General features: G+C 38.1%; 1 protein-coding gene across 1 annotated transcript in view; it reads right to left on the bottom strand.

Moving 5' to 3' along the window:
- BTBD19 (BTB domain containing 19) overlaps positions 1 to 22220 on the bottom strand; it is a 907757-nt gene that overhangs the window by 786888 nt on the left and 98649 nt on the right. The window contains exon 3 of the mRNA XM_044086828.1: positions 1071 to 1130. Within this exon, the coding sequence (XP_043942763.1) occupies positions 1071 to 1130 (60 nt within the window). The remainder of the gene's footprint in view (positions 1 to 1070; positions 1131 to 22220) is intronic.

Here is a 22220-nt window from a genome sequence, read left to right as displayed (position 1 = left end):
TGTTCTTTTACTTATTATTAAATATATTTAAACTTTTCATTGTGGCTGGTCATTTTAGAAAACATTTAAGCTTTGAGAGTATTTGCATGCATTTATTTATTTGCTGATAATTGTGGCCACTCCTAAAAGCCTGGCTATTTGGTCAACATTACCATTTGTAGTAAATATTAACTTCACTCAGCATAACTGGATAACCTTTTAAGAGCCTTACAGTAACTGACTGAAGGTAGTGAAGCTCCCTTATAGTCTGGGCAAAGCTGACAGAGCGGGTAATCTGTGCCAGCCTTTACCCTTTACCAGTGTGTGTGTGTGTGTGTGTGTGTGTGTGTGTGTGTGTGTATGTGTGTGTGTGTGCATGTGTGTGTGTGTATGTTCAAAGAGTGTATGTGTGTCAGCTACTTGGAGCAGGGACACAAAGCACTGGTTTCACAGAGAGGATGCTGGAGGACATGGCTTGAAAACTTGGCTGATGACCTAACCCTACAGCTGTACCAGTGTGGAGTCTTATTGGGGACCTGGAGGGAGACAGAGACACCCAGGCCTCTGGCTGAGTGTGTTCCCTGTGTGCTCTTAAGGGAAATTTTGTTTGATGCGGAGAGGTCTGTATCTGGAAATGCTGAGTGTATCCACTTGCATTACAAGTGAACGTCCCTCTCCAGTGTCAGTGGTGAGGATTCAGGCTCTTTGATTACTGGCCCAGAGTGGGGATGTCACAATAAAAATGGTGAAAAATCACTCTAAATAAAATGCTTTACCGCAAATAAATATTTATTAGCATTAAAGGTTGTTTTGCATAAACATAATGCTTATAACCTGAAATGTAAAAAGTCTAACTGCTGCTAATCAAGCTGGAAATATTATAAAAGGCATATAGTAAAAACTGGACTTGACCTCATAACTATTAGTACTGGGAAGTGTGTTTATTTTCCTACTCTTCTCAGATGCTATTACATCATTTGCATTTCTGCATTCTTTTACGTGTATAGTCAATTTCCATGCAGGTGTTAAAAATAACAAATTTGGTCTTATCTGTTAAAACTCAAAGGGCAAATAACTCACTACTCACTCACCTGCAAGGCTTCACAGGCCAGTTCCACTACCAAGGTCTCACAGATGAACTGAACACATAACTAAAAGAAAAAATAGAAAGAACAATTATAGCATATACTATATTATAGCAAATACTTGAAGAATTCCCCTAGACCAAATTAAAAAACCATGGTATTAGCGCTATTCATTTCTGTGAAAAAGAGCAAGTGTTGATCATCTGTTTCTAAGAACTTTTTTAGGACATAATAGTTAAAGAAACCAAATTTGATTATTTTTATTATGTGCATTTTCATTATGCATTTTCCAAAGCAGCTGTATTAAAATATCTAAGCCTTCCACAATGCATTCCTCAAGCTTTTAACAGAGCTGATCTACTTTCTTTGTGACTCAGCACATGTAGAAATGGTTTTGTTTTCACAAGGGTTTGATATATTAATGTGGAAAACAGTAGGAAGAGAAATCATAAAAAATGATTGTTTTTACAAGTATGGTCTTAGTATTAAAAAAAATAAACATAAAACATGCTCAAAATGTCTGATTTTAAATGGGATTACAGTAAGCCAAAGAAAGCAAGTTAGGCTCTGGCCCAAATGACCTATGACAAACATTATGTTTATTTTATTTCGGCAAGAAACATTGAAACAAGCTACATTTTTTACATCTAAATCCTTGCACCAACAGCTCTGACTATAATTCAATATGCAAGTTCACAGGCATAACAGTTATGTATTTTTTGTTGTTACCTTTTAGTCCAAGTGGGACTTTGGGCAACTCTGCCCTGAGCCACAAAGAGTTCACCCGGAAACCATCTCAAGTACAAGTTTCCCAGACACAAGCAGCATTCCTCTTAGTACAGGCCCAAGATGTGATAACCGGTCTTCCACACACTTCAAGGTATGTAGTTTACTAGGATAGTCAGCTTATCCAAATTACCACACCTGGGAATGAAACTCATCTAGCTTCTAGATATAAAACAAAAGTGGTTACAACCAGGTGGCTGTCATTAGGTCTGACCTGTAGTATTCATCATTTTTTGTTCCATCCTCCTTTCCAAATCACTCTTCAGCACACTATTTTTCTAAGCAGGTGACTCAGCTTTAGAAGCTGTACCTCTGAGCCTCATTTCATGGCAACAGACGTCACCCTGAGCCCCATTTCACTGTAGCAGAACTCACCTCTGAGCCTCATTTCATAGCAGCAATAACCTCTGAGCCCCATTTCATGGCAGCAGAAGCCATCCTTACCCCTCCTCTCCTTATTGTATCACTGATTGCCCAGTCTTCTTCTTCCAGGTCCTCTATCCAGTTTCTGAGTCACCAGGACCATGATCCAGAACAAACACTTTACATCAGTCACTGTCAGTTGTTTATCCTGATTGTGATGTATGTCTTTTCCTTTGCTACACACTGCTGAGTATTTTTCTCCTTCCCTCCTGTGTGGTTAATTTGTATATCACTTTCTGTCATTCACTTAAGTCTCTATGCCTAGAGTTCTCACTGGGCATATGAAGAATGTTTCCCAGAGTGTCAGTGATCAAAAGGGATCACATATAGTTACAGTTGAGGGGGAAGGAGAGAAACTTTAATCACTCTGCAGTGGCTGCAGAAATTTCCTTTTTCTCATTGGTAGTGCTGAAGCAGACAAACATTAGCATAAACTTTGCACAAGAACTGAGCTATACTCCTAATGTCCTGGTAATGACATCCTCCAGGTCCCTTCTAGGGTTAGTCCAACAATAATTTCCATATTTCTTCCATCCAAGAAGATGCACACTCCTAACTCTCTAAATCATTCCCTACCTAGCCTCTTGCAACTGAGGAGCTCTAAGTTAGCAGTGCATTAATGAATGCAGGTAAAGTATATTTCCTTAGATAATCTGATTTATACACCTGACATTATTATTATGCACAGAAATAATAAAAAAAACATAATCAAACCTAGTTTAAAAGTTTAAAATTGCTTCTAGCTCTTTGTACAGGTTTTACAAACAGTTTCGCTGTAGGAAAAATTATTTTGGACATGACCACAGAGTGGCTTCATACATGTAGAATACAAATGAGTAGTAAGTGTTAAACATTCTAGAGAATGGCTGGATTCTATGCATATCTTTATTTTATATACTGGACTTTAGTCATTGAGTTGGTCCAGCATTTCAGGAAAAGAAAGTTCAGTTATACTGGAATGTATGCAGAAGTTGCAATAACCTGAAATAATGCAGAGGCTTGCATCATAGCAGTAGCAGAAATGACCTATAACCATATCAGTGTATCACAAAAAGTATGGTTCTTAGTGCCTAAGAACAACAAAACACATCTCCACAATTTTAGAGTAACACATTATTAAGAGTTGGAATATGCAATATTTAAAGATGGATCAACCCCACAAAGCTGCATGTAAGCCACAAACTGCATCAGGACAAATTTTTATTAACATTTAATCACAAAAAAATGTACCCATTGATTTGAAGCCATTAAGTAGGAGAATGGCCCTCGCTGTTATTGGCAAGCATTTTGATTTTTCTAGCGAGTACAGGTGATGTTTCTAGGGCCATCTAAAGATACCTATCTGCAGATCTTGTTTACTGCCGCTAGCAAATTATTGGTGTTCTTTGCAGAGTTCATTGCAAATATTTGTAGGCATTATTCTATGGTAGACATTATCTTTTGAAATGACAGTGCTTTCCTAGATTCTAATGGGAATAAGTTAAGAGTATTTATATTCTAGCTTTAGTTGACCGAGTTTTATTCTTGATATAATTTCCACATGTGCACAAAGGTAAATAGTTGGCCAAAACTTAATACCTGGGTAACTTTGTTTTGTAACTCCAAGCAGTGTTGTACAGTGAGGGTCAATAATGTTAAACACAGGGGTGGATTTCAACTTTCTGTGTGTGGCAAACAGTGTAGTAGTTTTTTTTTTTTTTAACAGTTTAATGCATGTCAGTCAGACATCTTCACAGTGAGTTGAAGTTTAGTTGCAACTTTTCTTGTAACTTGCGAGGTGACTTTTCAATTATGTTGCCTACATAAAAGGCATGAGTCAGGGTTCTTAATTAAAATGGTAGGTTGTTAATGAATATGGAGACGATTTTTCATTCCAGGAATGAGACTTGTGGTACTAATGTCAAGGGTGTCTGAATGGAACTGCACCTATATTTAGGCTTTCAAATATTGGCTAAATCCTTATCCATCCCCATTATGCCTTTTTTAAGCAATACCAAGTTGACAAACCAGGAGCCTAAGTATAAAACTGCATTTCTGCAAGCCCTCATCACACTCGAGAATATAAACATCTGTGCAGTTACCAAGACATGGTTTAAAGTGACAGAGAATACCCTGGCAGTGCAGAGTTTCAATGCCTTAGATACTTCTTGACCAGTAGCTGCACAGACATGGGCTAAAGGTGGAGGTGTCTTGATATACATCAATAACAAGCAAATCTCCAGGTTGGTCATATGTGATGACTCACTGGAGTTCATCCACCTGCAGATCACCATACACAAATTCTTGTACCATATCCAAGCTATAGCTATAGGTCACCCTCCATGTCCCAAGAAGCTCACAATGTATACTTGGACCTAATGGGTACACTTACCATCCAACCTAACACCGTACTCATCGGAAACTTTAATTAGCACTCTACAGACTGTTAATCCTAAATGGTCCCAAATCTACAGGCACAGAGATTCCTGGACTTCAGAAATACAAACACCCTTGGAAGAGGATTCAATTGTGCAAATGGAACCAAAACTAGTTCAAATAATAAAGCACCTTTAAGGCCTGGCTATTGAAATGGAAACCCAAGCAGAAGCAGAGTGAAAAAAGGAAGGACAGATGTTACATTGAAGCAAAAAACAGTGCCGCTTCTAGGAGTAAGGATGGATAAAAAGGGTACCCGGTTCAATAACTGCAGTGGAAAATAAATAAGTAAAGCAAAGTTCATAAGCAAAACATGATAAAGTCTGAATGTTTGGCAAGCAGAAGTCAAAGAAAGAATGCAGGAATTATTGAACTGGCTGAAGGAGTAGAGGGCCAAGATCTCATCACTTTCATATAACATTGGACTAAAGAAATAACATTGTCCACAAGGATGGAAAGTGTATGAAATCAAATAGCAGGTGGCAAACTAAGTAATATGACTGAAGTGTGATCACACCTGATGAAGCCTATTGGTGAAAGCACTAGTGTATCCTAAGGATTTGTTTGTTGCACATTAAAATTTTTTTTACTATTTGGAACCTGGAGCCTTGCCTGCGCTGGTTTTATACTTCAGTTTTACTCTTCTTCTTTAGTGCAGGTACCTCGATCTTGGTGGTGGTTGTATCTGTAGTTGTAAGTAATATGATTGTTAAGTTGCATATTTACAGATGCAAATCATGATTAGTGCAGCTAAGTGCATTGAGGAAAGGTTTTACTATGGCTAGTAGGCTCATATAAATTCTGGAAGATTTCTCAAGGTACATAATGCAAAAATTAAACAAATGGCACCTGCAGTCTGGGACATGCAGAAAGAAGGAGCAGCAGCATGGATGGTGTATCTAGCCTCCCTGAAAGTTACATAAAAGGGGCAGGTGTACTAGGGTGCAGCAATAGAAGTGGAGATTCACATTTATTCAAGGAGTATGAGAGGATGACAGAAATGACGGCTGTTTTCAGACAGTTGGTTCATTACAAGCCTAGCAAGATAAAAGTTATGTGCAATATGTAGTGGGGTGAGGTAAGTGTGTGGCTGAGAAGGTAATGTAGATGAAAATGGATCAGATCCTTATACAAGAGAAAAGAAGAGTAAACAGAAATGGAAGGGTATCAGGAAGAGGAGGAGGAGAAAATTGGAAAGCCAACTGTGATCAACCCCTGCAGCAAAAAAAAAAAAAAAAAATGCTCATGAAGGCGATCCAGCAAGACAGATTTTGAAGAAAAACTAATTAATTAATTAGTTAATTTATTGACATTTGATTACTAGGAAAGTCTGACTGGGTAGGAGCCCATTTTCAGCGATGGCCCAGGTAGAAAAGCTCCCAAGTATTACAAAACATTTTAAGAGAAATAATTTTGCAGTCTTTAAAAATAATACAGAAAACAAATACAGTGTAAATAATTATACCAAATTAGATATAATATGAAACATTGGTTAAGAATAGGTGCAAGTTATATGGCAATGATTTAATAGTTAGAGAAATGTTAACCAGTTTATAGAGAAATTGAAGTTAAGTTAATATGATGCAAACATGAATTGCAATATGAAGTGAGAGAAAAGCAGGAGTATGGTATATGTAGAAAGGAAGTCAGGGGAGAAAAAATGATAGACATGAGGAAGTGAATGAAGAAGGGAGGGTAAGCAGATATAAGGTATGAATAGGTACTTATTCACATTTCTTCACATTTCAACAGCTTTGTCTGACACAACCTCTGTCAAAGGAATTAGAAGGAAAAAGGGCAACAGGGACAAGCTCACCTTTGAAGGACATGAATCAATTAATTCAGACTTGGGGTGACCTGGGAAGATTTGCAGAATAATATGAGGATCACAAAGAAGGGGGATATGGTGAGACAGAGCAGTGCAGGTAACAACGGGACTGGGAAAAGACTGGATGGTATGATGACTAAAGAGTGGAGGGAGAGAGAGAAAACTGACCAATGGACCACTGGAAGATATCAGTCTACAATGACAGGACTCCTTCTGATGAGCCACACATAAACAGCTAGCAGGTACATCCAATGGGGAATGGCCTGTCTGTTGTGATTAAAGCAGGATATACATTTTTATTTATTTCCATTTTTGTGCTTATTCGGTTTATGTGGTCCCAGTGAAATTGAGGGGAAGGAATGCATACTATGACAAGAGGTATTGGAGGAACATCTTTGGTGGAAGAAAGAAGAATAAGTGATCAGAGTGAGAAAGAGAAAAAAAAACAGAAGGGGATGGGTGCACAGGGACACTGGCTGGGTAAATTCTTTGAAAATGTGTGTGTTTTCTGAGTGGTATGTGCAAAGCAAAATTTTGAAAAAGTGGGCATGTAATGAGGTATGGGATATGTTTCTTTCTCCTATAGCATTAGAAACTGGGAAGGAATTATGTGTATTAGTAAATGTAAACAGTTATTTGTATAAGAGTTGGTGCATACAATAGAAAATTTCTGGCAGCTGTGCCTAATGGAGAAAATGTGAATTATGCTGTTATATACTTGTTGACTGCAAACTGAAACTGGACTGTACTCCTGTTATGACTGCTAATATATTAACCTTCTGTTTTTATTTCATACTTTAGCCAATTGATAGAGGGCTAAAACATTTGGGTGAGATATTTTTTTTAAGGAAAACTGTAACACCTCACATTTAAGTGAGACAGAAATGATGTTTTTTCTTTTGTTTGTGTGTCTAAGATCTTGTCAAAAAATGGGACTGCACTGGTATGATCATCCCTACTGCAACAGATGTGACTTAGGGTATCATAATTTATTATAAGTAATTTATTAGTAAAATTAGTTTAGGTAAGCAATAAGAGTAAAAAAACAGTGGGCATTGTTCTTGGGGGTTCATCAAAAACTGAACTAGACTAAAATGGGTAATAAGAATGGCTGCAGAATGGTAAAATCTAGGATAAGTCATCTTAAAAGATGGCAGCAAGGAGTGGCACTGATGTTGTCTTGAGGGTACAGGTGGTGGCATTCATCCTACCCAATGGTCCCTAGCCTCAGTGAAGTGGCAAGATGACCCAGAAGCAGGTATGTTGACTTAGGGTGACAACCTGGAATACTGAGGGTATGAAACCCACTAAAAAGAGAAACAAAATGAGTAGACTAGCAAAATAGGAAACTGAGGTAGCCCTTTCACAGCAGATGAAGTTGAGAAAGGTAGAAATATTAAAAATAGAGAAGGAATATCTGTGGTTAGGCAGGAGTATTTCCAAAGTGGCAGAGAAGGTAGTGTATGGGGATCCTGGTAAAAGGGAAAGCAGATGTGAAAAGAAGAAAATTAAGCAGGACACCGGAACAGAAGGAAGGTGGGTGATGTGTCAATGGTCTCTCAGATTGGGAAAGAGGATTCTAGAGTTAGTGGATGCATGGATATTACTAGGTAATGGAGTAGAATTTACATGTTTAAGAGATGAGAAAAGGAAGCCTAGTACATTAAATAGAAACCTAGTAAATAGGATGACAGGAGGAATAGTAAATACAAGCATAAGCAAGAGGGAATCATCTGACCATAGAAAGGTAATAGCTAACTGGCTTACTGAGTCAAAAATGGAGACAAAGCAGAAATAGATGCTTGGGCGCTAATGTGATGTAAACAACATTGATTGGCTGCAATCATCATAGTGCAGGTGATAGTGGAAAATAAAGGTGAAGAGAGATGCAAGGATAAAGAATCAGGATAAACGCTTCTTAGAGAGGTATGACAATGACATGAAGGGTGAAGATGAGACAGGACAGGATGAGGGGTATGAAGGAAATATTAAAAGAGGATACTGAAGACTTTGGGTGCAGTTTAGGGAATGGAAGGATTCACACATGAAAATGGAATTGGCTAGAAATGGGGGACTAAATGGTGGGTGAAGACAGAGGAGGAAATTAAAATATTATGGTGGAAGTTGAAGGATGCAAAAGAAAGGCATGGGTAAAGGAAAAAAGAAGGATAATGGGGATGTAGTATTGTGGCTAAAATAAATTAGAAAATAATTTCTTTTAATTTTTATAAGAATTTGAATTCAGTGTGTGAGGGAATAAAAAGAGGCTTTAAATGAGTGAAAAAGGTAGATTCTCCAGTAGAGTCAGATGGGGATATCAAATGGAAATACAGAGGTGGGAGAAGTGTGTAAAGTGCCAAACCAAATGCTGTGCACGTGGGTGCTGCACGGCCGGAAAGTACCATTAAACAAACACAGTTGGCCAGCAGTAGTAGCAGTCAGATATACGACCCAAAGCTGAGAGTGAATAACTAAGACTTTAATAACAAACCAGTTTCGGCAAAATCATGCCTTCTTCAGTGTTAGACAAACGGACATACAGAACATAAATTACTATATAGATTTATACATCTTCCTAACCAATGAAAACACTGGTATGCTCCTGTCATTCATGAATAATACATGAAATGACAGTGATAAACATGTTGCCTTGGTCTCTGCTTAATATTTTATGTTTATCACTGCCATTTCATGTATTATTCATGAATGACAGGAGCATACCAGTGTTTTCATTGGTTAGGAAGATGTATAAATCTGTATAGTAATTTATGTTCTGTATGTCTGTTTGTCTAACACTGAAGAAGGCATGATTTTGCTGAAACCGGTTTGTTATTCAAGTCTTAGTTATTCACTATCAGCTTTGGGTCGTATATCTGACTGCTACTACTGCTGGCCAACTGTGTTTGTTTAATAGAAGTGTGTAAAGGCAATTAGAAAGTGGGACTACAAAAAAAACTGCTTGCGGAGATGTTGCATAAGATTGTACTCATGGGAAAAATGCCAGAGACTATGTATGAGATAACAATAGTGGTTTTGTATACGGATAAAGGGGAGAAGGAATATACTAGGAACATTAGATCAACATCCCTGTACAATGCTGATGTCAAAATATTTACCAGAATTCCAGTAAACTGCTTGGAACATTTTTAGGTGGAGATATTTGGGATGAGCAGTTTGGAGTCATTAAGGAAAGATCCTCAGCAGATCACTGAAGAACTTTGATAAATTTTGTCAAATGGACAATTACTATAAGTTAATAGGAAGTGGGTGTGGTTTCAAAGGGCATTCACAATTATCAGTTTGGAATTTATATTTCAGTTGTTGAAACAAGTGGTAGAAACTGAAAAGTAGTTGAACGGAATACAGACATTGTGCAAGAAACCATGAACAAGAATTTTAGTAAATGAGGAAAGATCAAGGCAAACTCTCACCAAGTTTATTGCTGCTAGGGATAGACATTCTTATACAAAAAGTACAGCTCAGGGTGCTTGATGGAAATGATTTTGGAAGGAGAGGGAAGATGCATTGTTTTGCAGATGATGATATTCGGTTCATAGGTAATTACTAGGCAAACACCCTAAATGATCTTTTTAAACTGAGCTGTGCTTCCCCAATATATCTGAGAGGTGTTGATACCAATCCTTTTATTGGGGGTATATCTTGGGTATTCGTAATCAAGCATTTATAAATTTCCTCTTTCTAATAGGGACATAGGATCATATGATCATAGAAGATTAGTAGGCTATCAACCTGGAGTTTATTTTAAGCCTAGCCGTTTCAACCCAATGTAATAATGTAGAAGTACTAGTCAATACCAAACATTGCATTTAGTGATGACTGCCCATGTCCAGGAGGGTTGTGGGCACTATCCCTGTTAAGAATTTATGGTGGCCCATTCACTCATCCAGGTTCCTCTTGAACAGTGTCATAGAGGTGCTCTGTTTCACATGAATTGGTGGCCTGTTCCAAAGATGTGGCAGTCACTGGGAGATACATCTGTCCCTCCAACATGTCCTATTTAAGTCACAGGCTATATTTAAGCCCCTGGAACAGGTAGCCCTAGACCCACTTGATTTACGGATATGCAATAAGTTCATTAGAGTTGGGTCTTGGGTTGCTCTGAAGACCAGGCATAAGTCTCCCCCTGAAAAGTCTATATGATACAGAGTATAGTGACAAGGACTTTAGATGGTCTGTGTAAGACACATGCTGCAGGCCCTTGATCTTCTTTGCTAGAAACCTCTGAGGTCTCTCTAATTCCTGCAGGTGTTTAGTATGGTACATACCGAATGGAGAATTATACTCAATTATGAGCTGGATAAGTGTTGAGTATAGGGGGGTTACAACTTCTTTTGGTCTCGAGGTGATGCCTTTAATAATCAAGTGAACTATGTGGAAAGCTTTCCTTACAACAGTAGACACGTGGTAGTCTAAGTTAAGGTTACAGTTAACCTGTGATCCCAGGTCCCTTACCACTTCATAGGTACTTAGGGTATTTTTGTTGATTTAACAGTGTGAAGGGACATTGTTTGTGCTGCAGGGAATGATAATGCATTTCTCTGCATTCAGTTTGTGATCATGACTAATACGCCAATCGGTAGTCTGTGTGAGACCCTCCTGGAGTATACTGACATAATTTGGGGATTCAATGATTGCATCTAGTTTGCAGTAGTTTGCAAACATAGTCAGCCACAACCCTTTATTTTTGACCAGAACTTCTGAGAAGTATATACCAAACAGTAGGGCACCCTCACTGGCTCCTGTGGCACCCAACTGGTAACAGGTCTGCCGGCTGATGTGGAGTCACCCAGTTTGACTGTGATGCAGTTGCCAACCCATCTTACAACAAAGCTGTTTACATTCAGTTTGCTAAGTTTATTGGTAATGCCTGAATGTGGGATTGTGTCAAAAGCCTTTGCCATGTCAAGATATGCTGTGTGCATAGATTTGCCCACATTAATGGGCCTGGTAACACTTTCAAATAAATCCACCAGATTTAACAGGCAGAATCTGCCCCTCACGAAGCTGAATTGGGTAGGATCCAGGGTTTGGAGGTCACCTATGTCTTTATTTATGAGGTCCATAATGATGCATTCTGTGGCCTTACAGATGAGGCTGGTCAGGCTTATGGGTCTGTAATTCCTCGGGTCTGTTGAAAGGCCACCTTTGTGGAGGGGAATAACTGTAGCTGTTCTCCATTCCACAGGAATAAAGCCTGTGATTAGGCTGTGACTGAAAAGAGTGCTTAGTGGTGATACTAGTTCATAGGTAGGTACTAGGCTATCTGCCCGAGGGCATTTATAAGCCTAGCCAGAGTGTGTTGGCTTTCGCCACCCCATTGATTAATTAACTGATCCTCTGTCAAGTAGAGCCAATGAAGTGATCCCAGGGGTGTATTTTCTGTTACCCATACACTCGTCAAGGTTTCTCTTGAAGAGTGTTAGTGAGGGGCTCTGCCTAATGTAATTTGGAATTTTGTTCCAAAGCACGGGGAGTCTCTGTGACAGGAATCTATCCCTCTAGCATGTTCTATTTATTGTTGTGGCAAGGTTTTAGTTATACCCTAGCTAACTGGCGCTGCCTGGTGTGCAAAACCGGGCAAATGTGGTATTTATAGCAGGGAAATGAAAGAGATAGAAATTAGCCCAAAATGGCAAATAAACGTTGTTTTAGCCTGTTTAGAAGACAGCCTGGGATGTCATCTGGTCCCATAGATGCCATGTTCTTTGTCTTGGATAGGGCTTTGAGGACCTGTTCTTCAGATATATAAGGGGGGGGGGGGTTGGAGTTTGGAGGAGTGTTGTTGTAAGTTAGGAGGGGATGAGGGAGTAGATTTTTTTCCAAACCTAACCACTAGCAGGTTTGCTATCTCTGTTGCTTCAGTGCATGTGATACCACTGACCACCAGTTCTGCACATGCTTGGGGTCCTACACTTTAGGTTACGTATGTAGCTATAAAAGGCCTTATGGTTACCCTTGGAAGTACTTGACAGGTTTTTCTCAAAGGAGCTCTTGGAGAATTTGACAAGTTGTCTTATTTGCCTGGTAAGGCTAAAAAGGGTGCTTTTCCATTGTTGCATCTTTGTCTTTGTTTTCTTGGACAGCAACTTCTTGCATTTATTGTAAAGGTTCTTGATGCTGGAAGTCTACCATGGCAGCTTGATTTTACCTGGGGCTTGTGGCAGATCAGGGGTAAATTTATAAATCCACATCTACTGATCCAAGTTGTACTTGAATAAATACGGGAGGCATTCTACTTTACATGGATGGGAAGACTGTTTCAGAGAAGGGATAGACTCTAGGATACATACCTGTCTATCCATCAAGTCTCACTTATGTTGCAGACGAGATTTGTGCCTCTAGATCAGGTGTTTGTCTTGCAGATGTGAAACAATTCCATTACAGCTGGATCTAGGTAGGCATAGATAAACTCTCAGCAGTCTGTAGGAGATCAATTACAAGGATAAGGCTTTGAGGCGGAACATGTATGACATGTTGTCTATATAATGTATTCTTTTTGTGAGGAACTCTGTGGAGGTACATACCAAAGGGGGCACTGTACTCAATGACTGGTCTAATGAGGGCTGAGTAAAATGGAAAAAATACATCTTTGGGCTGAGATGCTGCATCCTTGCTTACAAGTTGCACAATGCAGAATTATTTCCTTACTATAGTAGACACATGATAGTCAAAGGCCAAGTCACTGACTACATGGTTTTCAAAATCCATGACTACAGGGTCCACTCTAATGGGGTGTATTATCAATGCAGTAATGTCAAGGGGTTGTTGTCTTTCCAAGAGATACTATTATGCATTTTTGGCATTGTGTTATTCACCGTGACTCCGGCACCACTTATTAGTCTGTGCCAGACTTTCTTGAAGGAAGTTTGTATCTTTGGGGAATTCTATGACTGCTCCTAGTTTGCAATCATCTGTGAACCTGATCAGTCAGAAACCTCTGACATTGGTTTTAACTTTAGAGAAGTAGATGCCAAAAAGGAGTGACCACAGCACTGAGCCCAGGGGGACTCCATTAGTGACAGGCCCTTTTGTGGAGGTAGGCACACATACTGACTTCTTGAGTCTAATCTGTGAGCCAGCTGGTTATCCAGGGGTTTATGCCTAATGTTATGAGCTTGTCTATAGTGCCTGAGTGAAGTATTGGTTGAATGCTTTGGCCAAGTCCGGGTAGGCAATATGCATTATTCTGCTCTTGTCCATTGCTTTGGTGACCTTCTTGAGGACATCCACCAGGCAGAGTAGGCATGACCTGCACTTGACAAAATGAAACTGGGTTGGATTTAATGTCTGAAGGTTTCCTGCATCATTATTTATGATGTCCAAGATTATTTTTTTACATGGCCATACATATGAGATTAATCAGGCTTATAGGTCAGTATTTTCCTAGGTCCATGCATGACCCACCTTTGTGCAAAGGGATAACAACTGCAGTCCTCCATTTAACTGGCACAAATCCTTTTTGGTGGCTATGAGTGAATAGTGCTTCTAATGGCCCTACTAGGTCATTTTCTATTGTGGAACTCAGTCATAAGGGAAGGTTGGACAAGAGAGTGTGCGTTCACTATATCTGACCTTGATATTGCAAGAGCTCGGCCACAAAGCCTACACCTACAAGTTTACTGCGCATCTAGTCAGTGTTTAATTTACCCTAACTGAGGATAGTGTGCTCTCTCTCTCTCACCACCAACCCTGATAAGACCTGCTCAAATATCAACATCCAAGAAAGAAACACTTGAGACGTGCCTTTACTGAGGATAATGCACTCTCTCGCCACCAGCCCTGATAAGACCTGCTTGAATATCACCATCCAGGAAAGAAAGAAAGTAATACTTGAGACATGCCTTGTACTTTCTGAAAATACAATTTACTGTTACATGAGGATAGTGCTCTCTCTCTCTCTCACCACCAGCCATCATAAGACCTGCTTGAATACCACCATCCAAGAAAGTAACACTTGAGACGTGCCTTTTACCTTCTGAAAATATAATTTATCCTGAAGATGGTGCACTCTCTCACCACCAGCCCTGATAACACCTGCTGGAATGTTAACAATTGAGATGTGCCTTTTATCTTTGGAAAATACAATTTACCCTAAGTAAGGACAGTACATTCTCTCACCACCAATCCTGATAAGACTTCCTCGAATATCGCCATCCAAGAAAAAAAATAATACTTAAGATGTGCCTTTACCTTCTGAAAATATAATTTACTGTAAATGAGGATAGCTCGCTCTCTCACCACCAACCTTGATAAGACCAGCTTGAATATCTCTATCCAAGAAAGAAAGTAACAATTCAGATGTGCCTTTTATCTTCTGAAAATACAATTTACCCTAAGTAAAGATAGTGCGCTCTCTTACCACCAACCCTGGTAAGACCTGCTTGAATATTGCCATCCAAGAAAGAAAGCAACACTTGAGACATGCCTTTTACCTTCTGAAAATACAATTTACCTCGAGGATAGTGCACTCTCTCACCACCAACCCTGAAAAGACCTGCTTGAATACTGCTATCCAAGAAAGAAAGTAACACGAGACATGCCTTTTACCTTCTGAAAATACAATGTATGTGTACTGCCAAAAAAGCCATTATTTTATTAAACTACAGTATTTTAAACTGAAATCCTAAAAGTAGAGGTTGTGCCATGTACACTAGTCTCTCTGGACCACTCCCTTATCCTTCCAGTTTTTGTAATGTGTTTGCAAACCACTGTTCAACTATAATCACCCCTTATCAACACAAGGCTTTTATTTTGTACTCAACACCCTTTTAGCCTCCCTTCTAGGGAAATATTCCCCTATATTCTTTTTCTCTACCATGACTTAAACCGTCTTATTAAACATCTTACATTTCTAGGTTTTCTTTGTTAACTTTACCAGCACTCACTCTACTTACCTAACCTCTTGGACTCACTTATAGGTTTTCTACACAGTTTGTTGCTTCCCATAGCTCAGCCTGCTACATTCGCCCTTTCTATGCTCGGGCTCACTCCACTCACCTACCCTAACCCCATTCCCACCCACCCACTCTTTCCTAAAATTTATACTTCCCTAAATCACTCCTCTTAGCACCATCACCCAATCAAGTATTCCATAACCACACTCAATCATTAACTCCTAACTACCAACAATACTTTAAAAATCGACCTCTTACTGCATACTTTAATAATACAAGCTTCACCTCAACCATATAATTTTTATATCACTTACCCTACAAAATGTCCAACACTATTCAATTATCACTTTTTATCTTTTCTCACAACATTGCTCTACTCCTACTATTCCAAGCTACCTTCCTCCAAAGAATGAAATTCTCACTTTCTTCAAAAACTCCTACACTGACTACATCATCACAACCCAATACCATTAGCTTCTCAAATATTTCATCATCTCTATTCAACTGTAAGAATGTATACATGAACAAAGTCAAAGTCCTCCCCAGCAATAATAGATTCAAAATAACTTTCTCTAATCTAACTAAATGTCCTTCCAAAACCTACTTTAAATATCTTAGAAATCATCTCTTAAAACTATCTAAAGCAGTGACATACATCCAAATCCCAGCCCTTCCCTGTCTACAAATACCACTCTTATCCCCTCCCCCTCTTCTAGCCCACCTACCAACACTCAACACCTATTTATAATAACAATAAACATACTTAGTATTTGCAGTAAAATCACAGAATTTCATGCCTGACTGTCACAATATGCCCCAGTTATCATAGCAGTTACAGAAACATGGCTAAAGCCACAAATATCAAAAACCAAAATAATGCCAACTGATTATAATATCCTTCGACAAGATAAACTACAAATGAAAGGAGGGGGTTGTAGCTTTAATCTACTGTAATTCCTTAACCATTTCATCCCATCCTAAACCTGTCCCAACTTTTGAAAACATGGACATTTTATTAACATTACTACAAATAAATAATATTCAACAACTATGCAGAGCAGTATTATATATTCTCCTAGACCAAAACATTCCTGTTCTAGAAGATTTTTTATCTTGGTCTACCCATAACATATCTCATGAACTGTCATTCTTGGAGCACTACTATTAATTGGTAAAGCTTAATTTCAAACTCCCCTGACAATAGTATTAACCTGCAACACAGCTTGTCACATGCTCCACACAAGTACTAAACAACCAACAAGAATATACCTTGGACTGGATCCTAGTTTCAGATACACACAAATATTCCAATACTGGTACCCTCCCTGACATCTTAAGTAACAATTCACCTGCTTCTACATATAGGACCCACACTCAAGTTCCCAAACTCCATTTTTATAGAACATCTTACAACTTAATCAACTTCACCCAAACATCCTTCATCAGCTCCCTAAAAGCCCAAAATTGGACCCCCACTTAAAATATTACCTTTAGAAGATGCTGTAAACTATTTTAACAAGGTCTTCCTTGATACCCTAAATACTTTAGGCTCCCATTTGTTATAAATGAACACATCTTAACCATGCTCCATGGCTTACAAAACCAACAAAATTAATTATTCTGATCAGAGATCAGACCTGGAAAGAATGGCGCAAAAATAAGAACCTAGCAAATGAAATTAAATTTAAACAACTCTGTAATAAAGCAAAGAAATTAATTAAAAATGACAAAAAAAACTATTTTTAAAACTATCTAGTCAAAGAAACAATCCCCCAAAAATTTTGGAAAAATTATTTTCTCTCCTTAACTCAGATAGCCCACATTTGCAACTCCAACTTTATTGATAGCATTCTTAAACTTATTAAAGAACCACCTCCAACAACAAATAAATGCCCCAACAATAAGATTAATACCGCAAATCTTTCTTAAGAGAAACCCAGCCTGCATCCTCCACTCAACAATGACAACACTAATAACCTCCCAGAATCGTTAACAACCAGTGCCCACCTCTCAAATATTTAAACTACTAACTAAACTAAAACTATGCTCCCTTCTGCAGATAACCTTCTCTATGAATACTTGAAACTTAGTGCAGAAGCAATAGCCTATCACATTAGTTTTCTAATTAACTGATCCTTCTCTGAATCTACAGTCCCTCAAATTTGGAATAAATCTATAATAACCCTACTTTATAATTGCAGAAAAACAAATGATTTAACTAACTATTCACCCATTTCCATATTCTTACCATTATCAAAAATACTAGAAAAGTGTACTCAACTATTAAAACACCTCACTGACAATAATCTCCTTGCCCCTACTCAACATGGACTTTGGGCCTGCACACAGTACCATCACAGCCTTACTTTCTTTTATAGACATTGTGAACAAAGCTCTGGATGCCAGACTCTTAACAACAGTAGTCTTACCAGACCTATCCAACACTTTCAACACAGTGTCACATACTAAAATTCAACAATTGGCAACTTTAGGATGCTCCAAACACACCCTTACCTACTTCACTAATTACTTGAACAATAGACAACAATCTGTGATATGGCAAAACTATCAGTCTGGTTACTTAGTCAATAGATCTGGAGTCCCCCAAGAATCAATTCTAGGAACATTGCTTTTTAATGTATTTATAAATAATCTCCACACAGTCGCCCTTCAAAGGTCACTCTTCCAATATGCAGACATTTCTACCATCATGTCTTCTTCTAGCAACTTTCAAGAACTCCTAAAAATAACACAAAATGCTTTCTCAGCAACAAAAACATGTCTTAACAAAGTACAACTACTGCTAAATTCCAAAAACGTTACGTTACTAGTATTCTCCCGTCACATGTTAAAATTAACCAATAAAGAAATTACACCAATACATCAAGATATAAATTACAATAAATGAACTGGCAACACACAAAACACATTAAAAACAATATTAAAACAATGATACCAACATTATAAATGGTCCCAGAAGTAAAACCTGATTGAGTCATTGGAAAAGTCGTATTGTGATGTTACTAAATAAACATATAAATAACATCCACCCTAAGCCCAAGTCAGCCTTCAAGACTTCTAAGTTTGAGTAGGGGGGGAAATGGAACAACTATCAAGACCTTTACATCTTGATGTACTGGTGTAATTTCTTTATTGGTTGATTTTAACATGTGACGGGATTTTCCTGGTTATTTAATGGCTGTGAGTACTATGTTCAAAAGTTCTGATGAAGTCTTTGACCATGACGAAAGCGCTAAACTGTTGGGTTTGAATAAAAAATTCCTTGGTTTCTACACTGTGTCTGCCTTCTTTGGTTCCAGGTTTTGATTGTCGACTGTTTATCCTTTGAACAACATATACTTAGTACAATTAAAAAAACACGTTTTAAATTAGGTAAACTTTACAGACATAAATTTTACATAGATAAACCCGCAAGAACAAAGCTGGCAAATACCCTCCTTCCCCCTTCCCTCCTCTATGGCTCCCCCATTTTTACAAACCTTCAGACATCTCTCAGTAACAAAAATGGCTCCGCCATTTTTACAAACCTTCACACATCTCTCAGTAACAAATTCCAATCATGCTACTATAAAACTGCTAAATTTGCCTGCGGGCTACCAAACTTCACACACCACTGCCAGGCCATCAAGGAATTGAATTTGCTCAACTTCCCCCACTACCTTCATTACACCCAACTCACTATTGCTCATAAACTAATATATAACCCAGAAAACTGCCCCACACACTTCAAGATATTTACACAGACCTCTTTGTACGGTCCAGGGATTAATGCCTTCTTATTATGCCTCACAGAGCACGTGCTTACAAAGAATGATTTTTATTTTGACAATTCATGTTATTTGCAATTGAAAGCAACTACGATGGGAGCATTTTTTGCTCCCATTTCTGCCGATTTATTCATGGGGTACATCGTGGAGCACTTAATATATGATGCCAATCATAACATATTCCCTGGCTCCATGGACATTTGACACTGTTATCTGGATGACTGTTGGCTGGTTTGGCATTTTGATTTTATATATTTGCATGAATTCATAGAATACCTGAATGAAAATAAGTGGGGTATTACAGTTACTATTAATTATCATCCAAAAGTAATTACTTTTTTGGATGTTGGGGTGACTGTAATGGGTGATGGTACCTTGAAAAGTACAGTTCATAGGAAACATCCTCAATTTAATACCATGTTGCACGCTACCAGCTGCCATCCCCAACATATGATTAACAATATTCCTAAGTGTCAATTTTTGAGGCTTAAAATAATTTGTTCAACGGTAGATGACTTTGAGGCACAGGCCAAGGATAGGGCACAGAGGTTTTATAATAGGGGCTATAGCAAATGGAATATTCAACAGGCTACATCTTCTGTACAAAAAGTTCATAGACATCAGCTACTTAAATATAGAGCTAAAGATAAGACACAGGGTTCATCCATTAGGTTTATAATGGACTTTGGGACTAACACTGGCTTTTTGCAAAAAATTAAACATTAACATTGCGACATATTACATATGGATGATAGGTTACAGGGCTTATTAGTAGGGAAATGTAGGTTTGCCTATAGAAAAGGTAAAAGTATGGGCGGTTGGCTCAATCATTACAAGAAAGGAACCAAAAGAGCACCAACTGATACACAGGTGAGGTCAGATGGCAGTAAATTATTGGGATGCCATCCTTGTGGGCACTGCAGTTTTTGCAGGTTCATTCCTAAACAGAATTTGTTTGCCTCCCCTAATTGTTCTAAGGCATTTGAAATGTTGGTGTATGGTAACTGTAGTACTGATTGGGTGGTATACATGGTTAAATGTACTTGTTCTGCATTTTATGTAGGGCAATTATCACGCCCTTTTAAATTAAGAATATCTCAACATTTAAGTAATATTAAATATGATTGGAATACGAAGGCCCTATATAAACATAGTTTGAAACATACTACTGCTAAATTTGCCTTCACCATTACTGATAGAATACAAAAGAAAAATATGCAGCAGGAGGGTTTCACACTCTCTTTTGAATTATTATGAACGTATGTGGATAATCAAATTAGGGGCTTTATTTTCCCCTGGAATCAATGAACAGTTGTGATTAGCCAATGACATTGCTGATAAAGTCATGGTGTTTCTGTATATATACATATGTAACTTGGTAGTACATTCTGTTAGCAATGATGAACGCTGTGTGCTGAAACTGGTATGCTTTTTTACACCTTGTTGGTGTTTGGAACTTATTTATTTATGTACTTCCAGTTTTGATGGAGTTTTTTTCGTATTGACCAAATGTATTTTTGAATGAGAGCTTATTTGTGTGCTGGCCTGTTTGTGTTACTATATCGAATCTTGTTTTGGGCCTGGCACCTTTCCGTACTTGCGTGGGGGTTGGAACAATATTTACACTTCAAGATATCTTACAAACCTACATCCCATTTAGGAATCTTAGGTCCACTAATAAACAACTCCTATGTGTATCCAAACACAACAAAAGAACTGGACAAAGCTTATACTCACACGCCATAGCAAAATTATGGAATAAACTACCCCCTCCATTACACTACTTTTTTCCATAAAAATTATTTATTATTTTATTTATTTACATTTGTTTACTCGGAAATTCCGACTGGACACAGGTCCATTTTCAGCGGAGGCCCGGGGAGAAAAGTTCCACAGAATCAAGACACAACAACATAAATGGTATACAATAGAAGTCAAAGGTAATTATACAGTAGTGGTGAGGATGACATGATAAATACAGGAGCACCTTTGTTAGTGTTTAAGTAGTGAGCACAATTACAAACAGAAAAAAAAGAAAAAAATAATAAGTAAAAGCACAGTACTACAATTGTCTAACAGCTACAGTTAAGAGTAATGATTAGTAAATCCTGGCAGGATGAACTAGCCATAAACCTTCAAAACTTCCCTAAAAAGCCACTTTCTTGACAACCAAATCTGCCTTTGTGACCAAACCTATAGACCACCACAGAACTAATCCTAGGACCCTGCTGAATAATCTGACTCTCATATTCTTAACTGAACTACCAGATTGGGCCAGATTCAATAAAGCCTACACCAAGTGTACACTGTTCTGAGTGAACAGACAACACAGACATAACTCCCACCTTCTTCCTCCTAATTTTAGTTTTCCTACTGATATTCTTGCAACTTTAAATACTGACAGGGATTCATAAAGGTTACCACAAAGACTACTTGTACACTTATTGTAATGTTTTATTTATTTTTATTTTACATTTGTTAACCGAGCTAGTCTAACTGGATATATGTCCATTTTCAGTAGAGGCCCGGAGAGAAAAGCTCCACCTTATGCTAAATATAACCGTAGAACACAAAAACACAAACATAACAGAAATTTCAAAATAATACATTACAATACAAAATTGCACTTGAATAACATTGTAAAAACACCATCAGAGAGAACATGAATACACAGTTTAGTAATACAGTAGATCTAGGAGCAACTGCCAGGATGAGGGGTTGACAGTTGACATGAGGGGGAGTAAAGAAAAAAGTAAGTTAGGATAAAAATTAAATTAATTTAATTTCAACAATAAATATATACTCAATTAAAAGCAGATGATAAACATACAACAGTTAAGATAAGCCTGCTAAAAGTAGTGGCAGTTTTAGGATTGTATATACTAAAGGGTAGTACTCTGACAATAAAAGACTGTGAAGAGGAAGAGCCAGAAAGGAAACTATATATCCTGACTGAGTTATTTTGGCTGGGGAATAAATAGTATTGTTAAGCAGCCAGTTT

Source organism: Protopterus annectens, chromosome 10.part0 (genome assembly GCF_019279795.1).
Source record: "Protopterus annectens isolate FY-2018-M chromosome 10.part0, PAN1.0, whole genome shotgun sequence".
In the NCBI taxonomy this organism is placed as follows: Eukaryota; Metazoa; Chordata; order Ceratodontiformes; family Protopteridae; genus Protopterus; species Protopterus annectens.
Note: the sequence above shows the minus strand (reverse complement) of the source record. Positions and strands in the feature narration are given on the sequence as shown.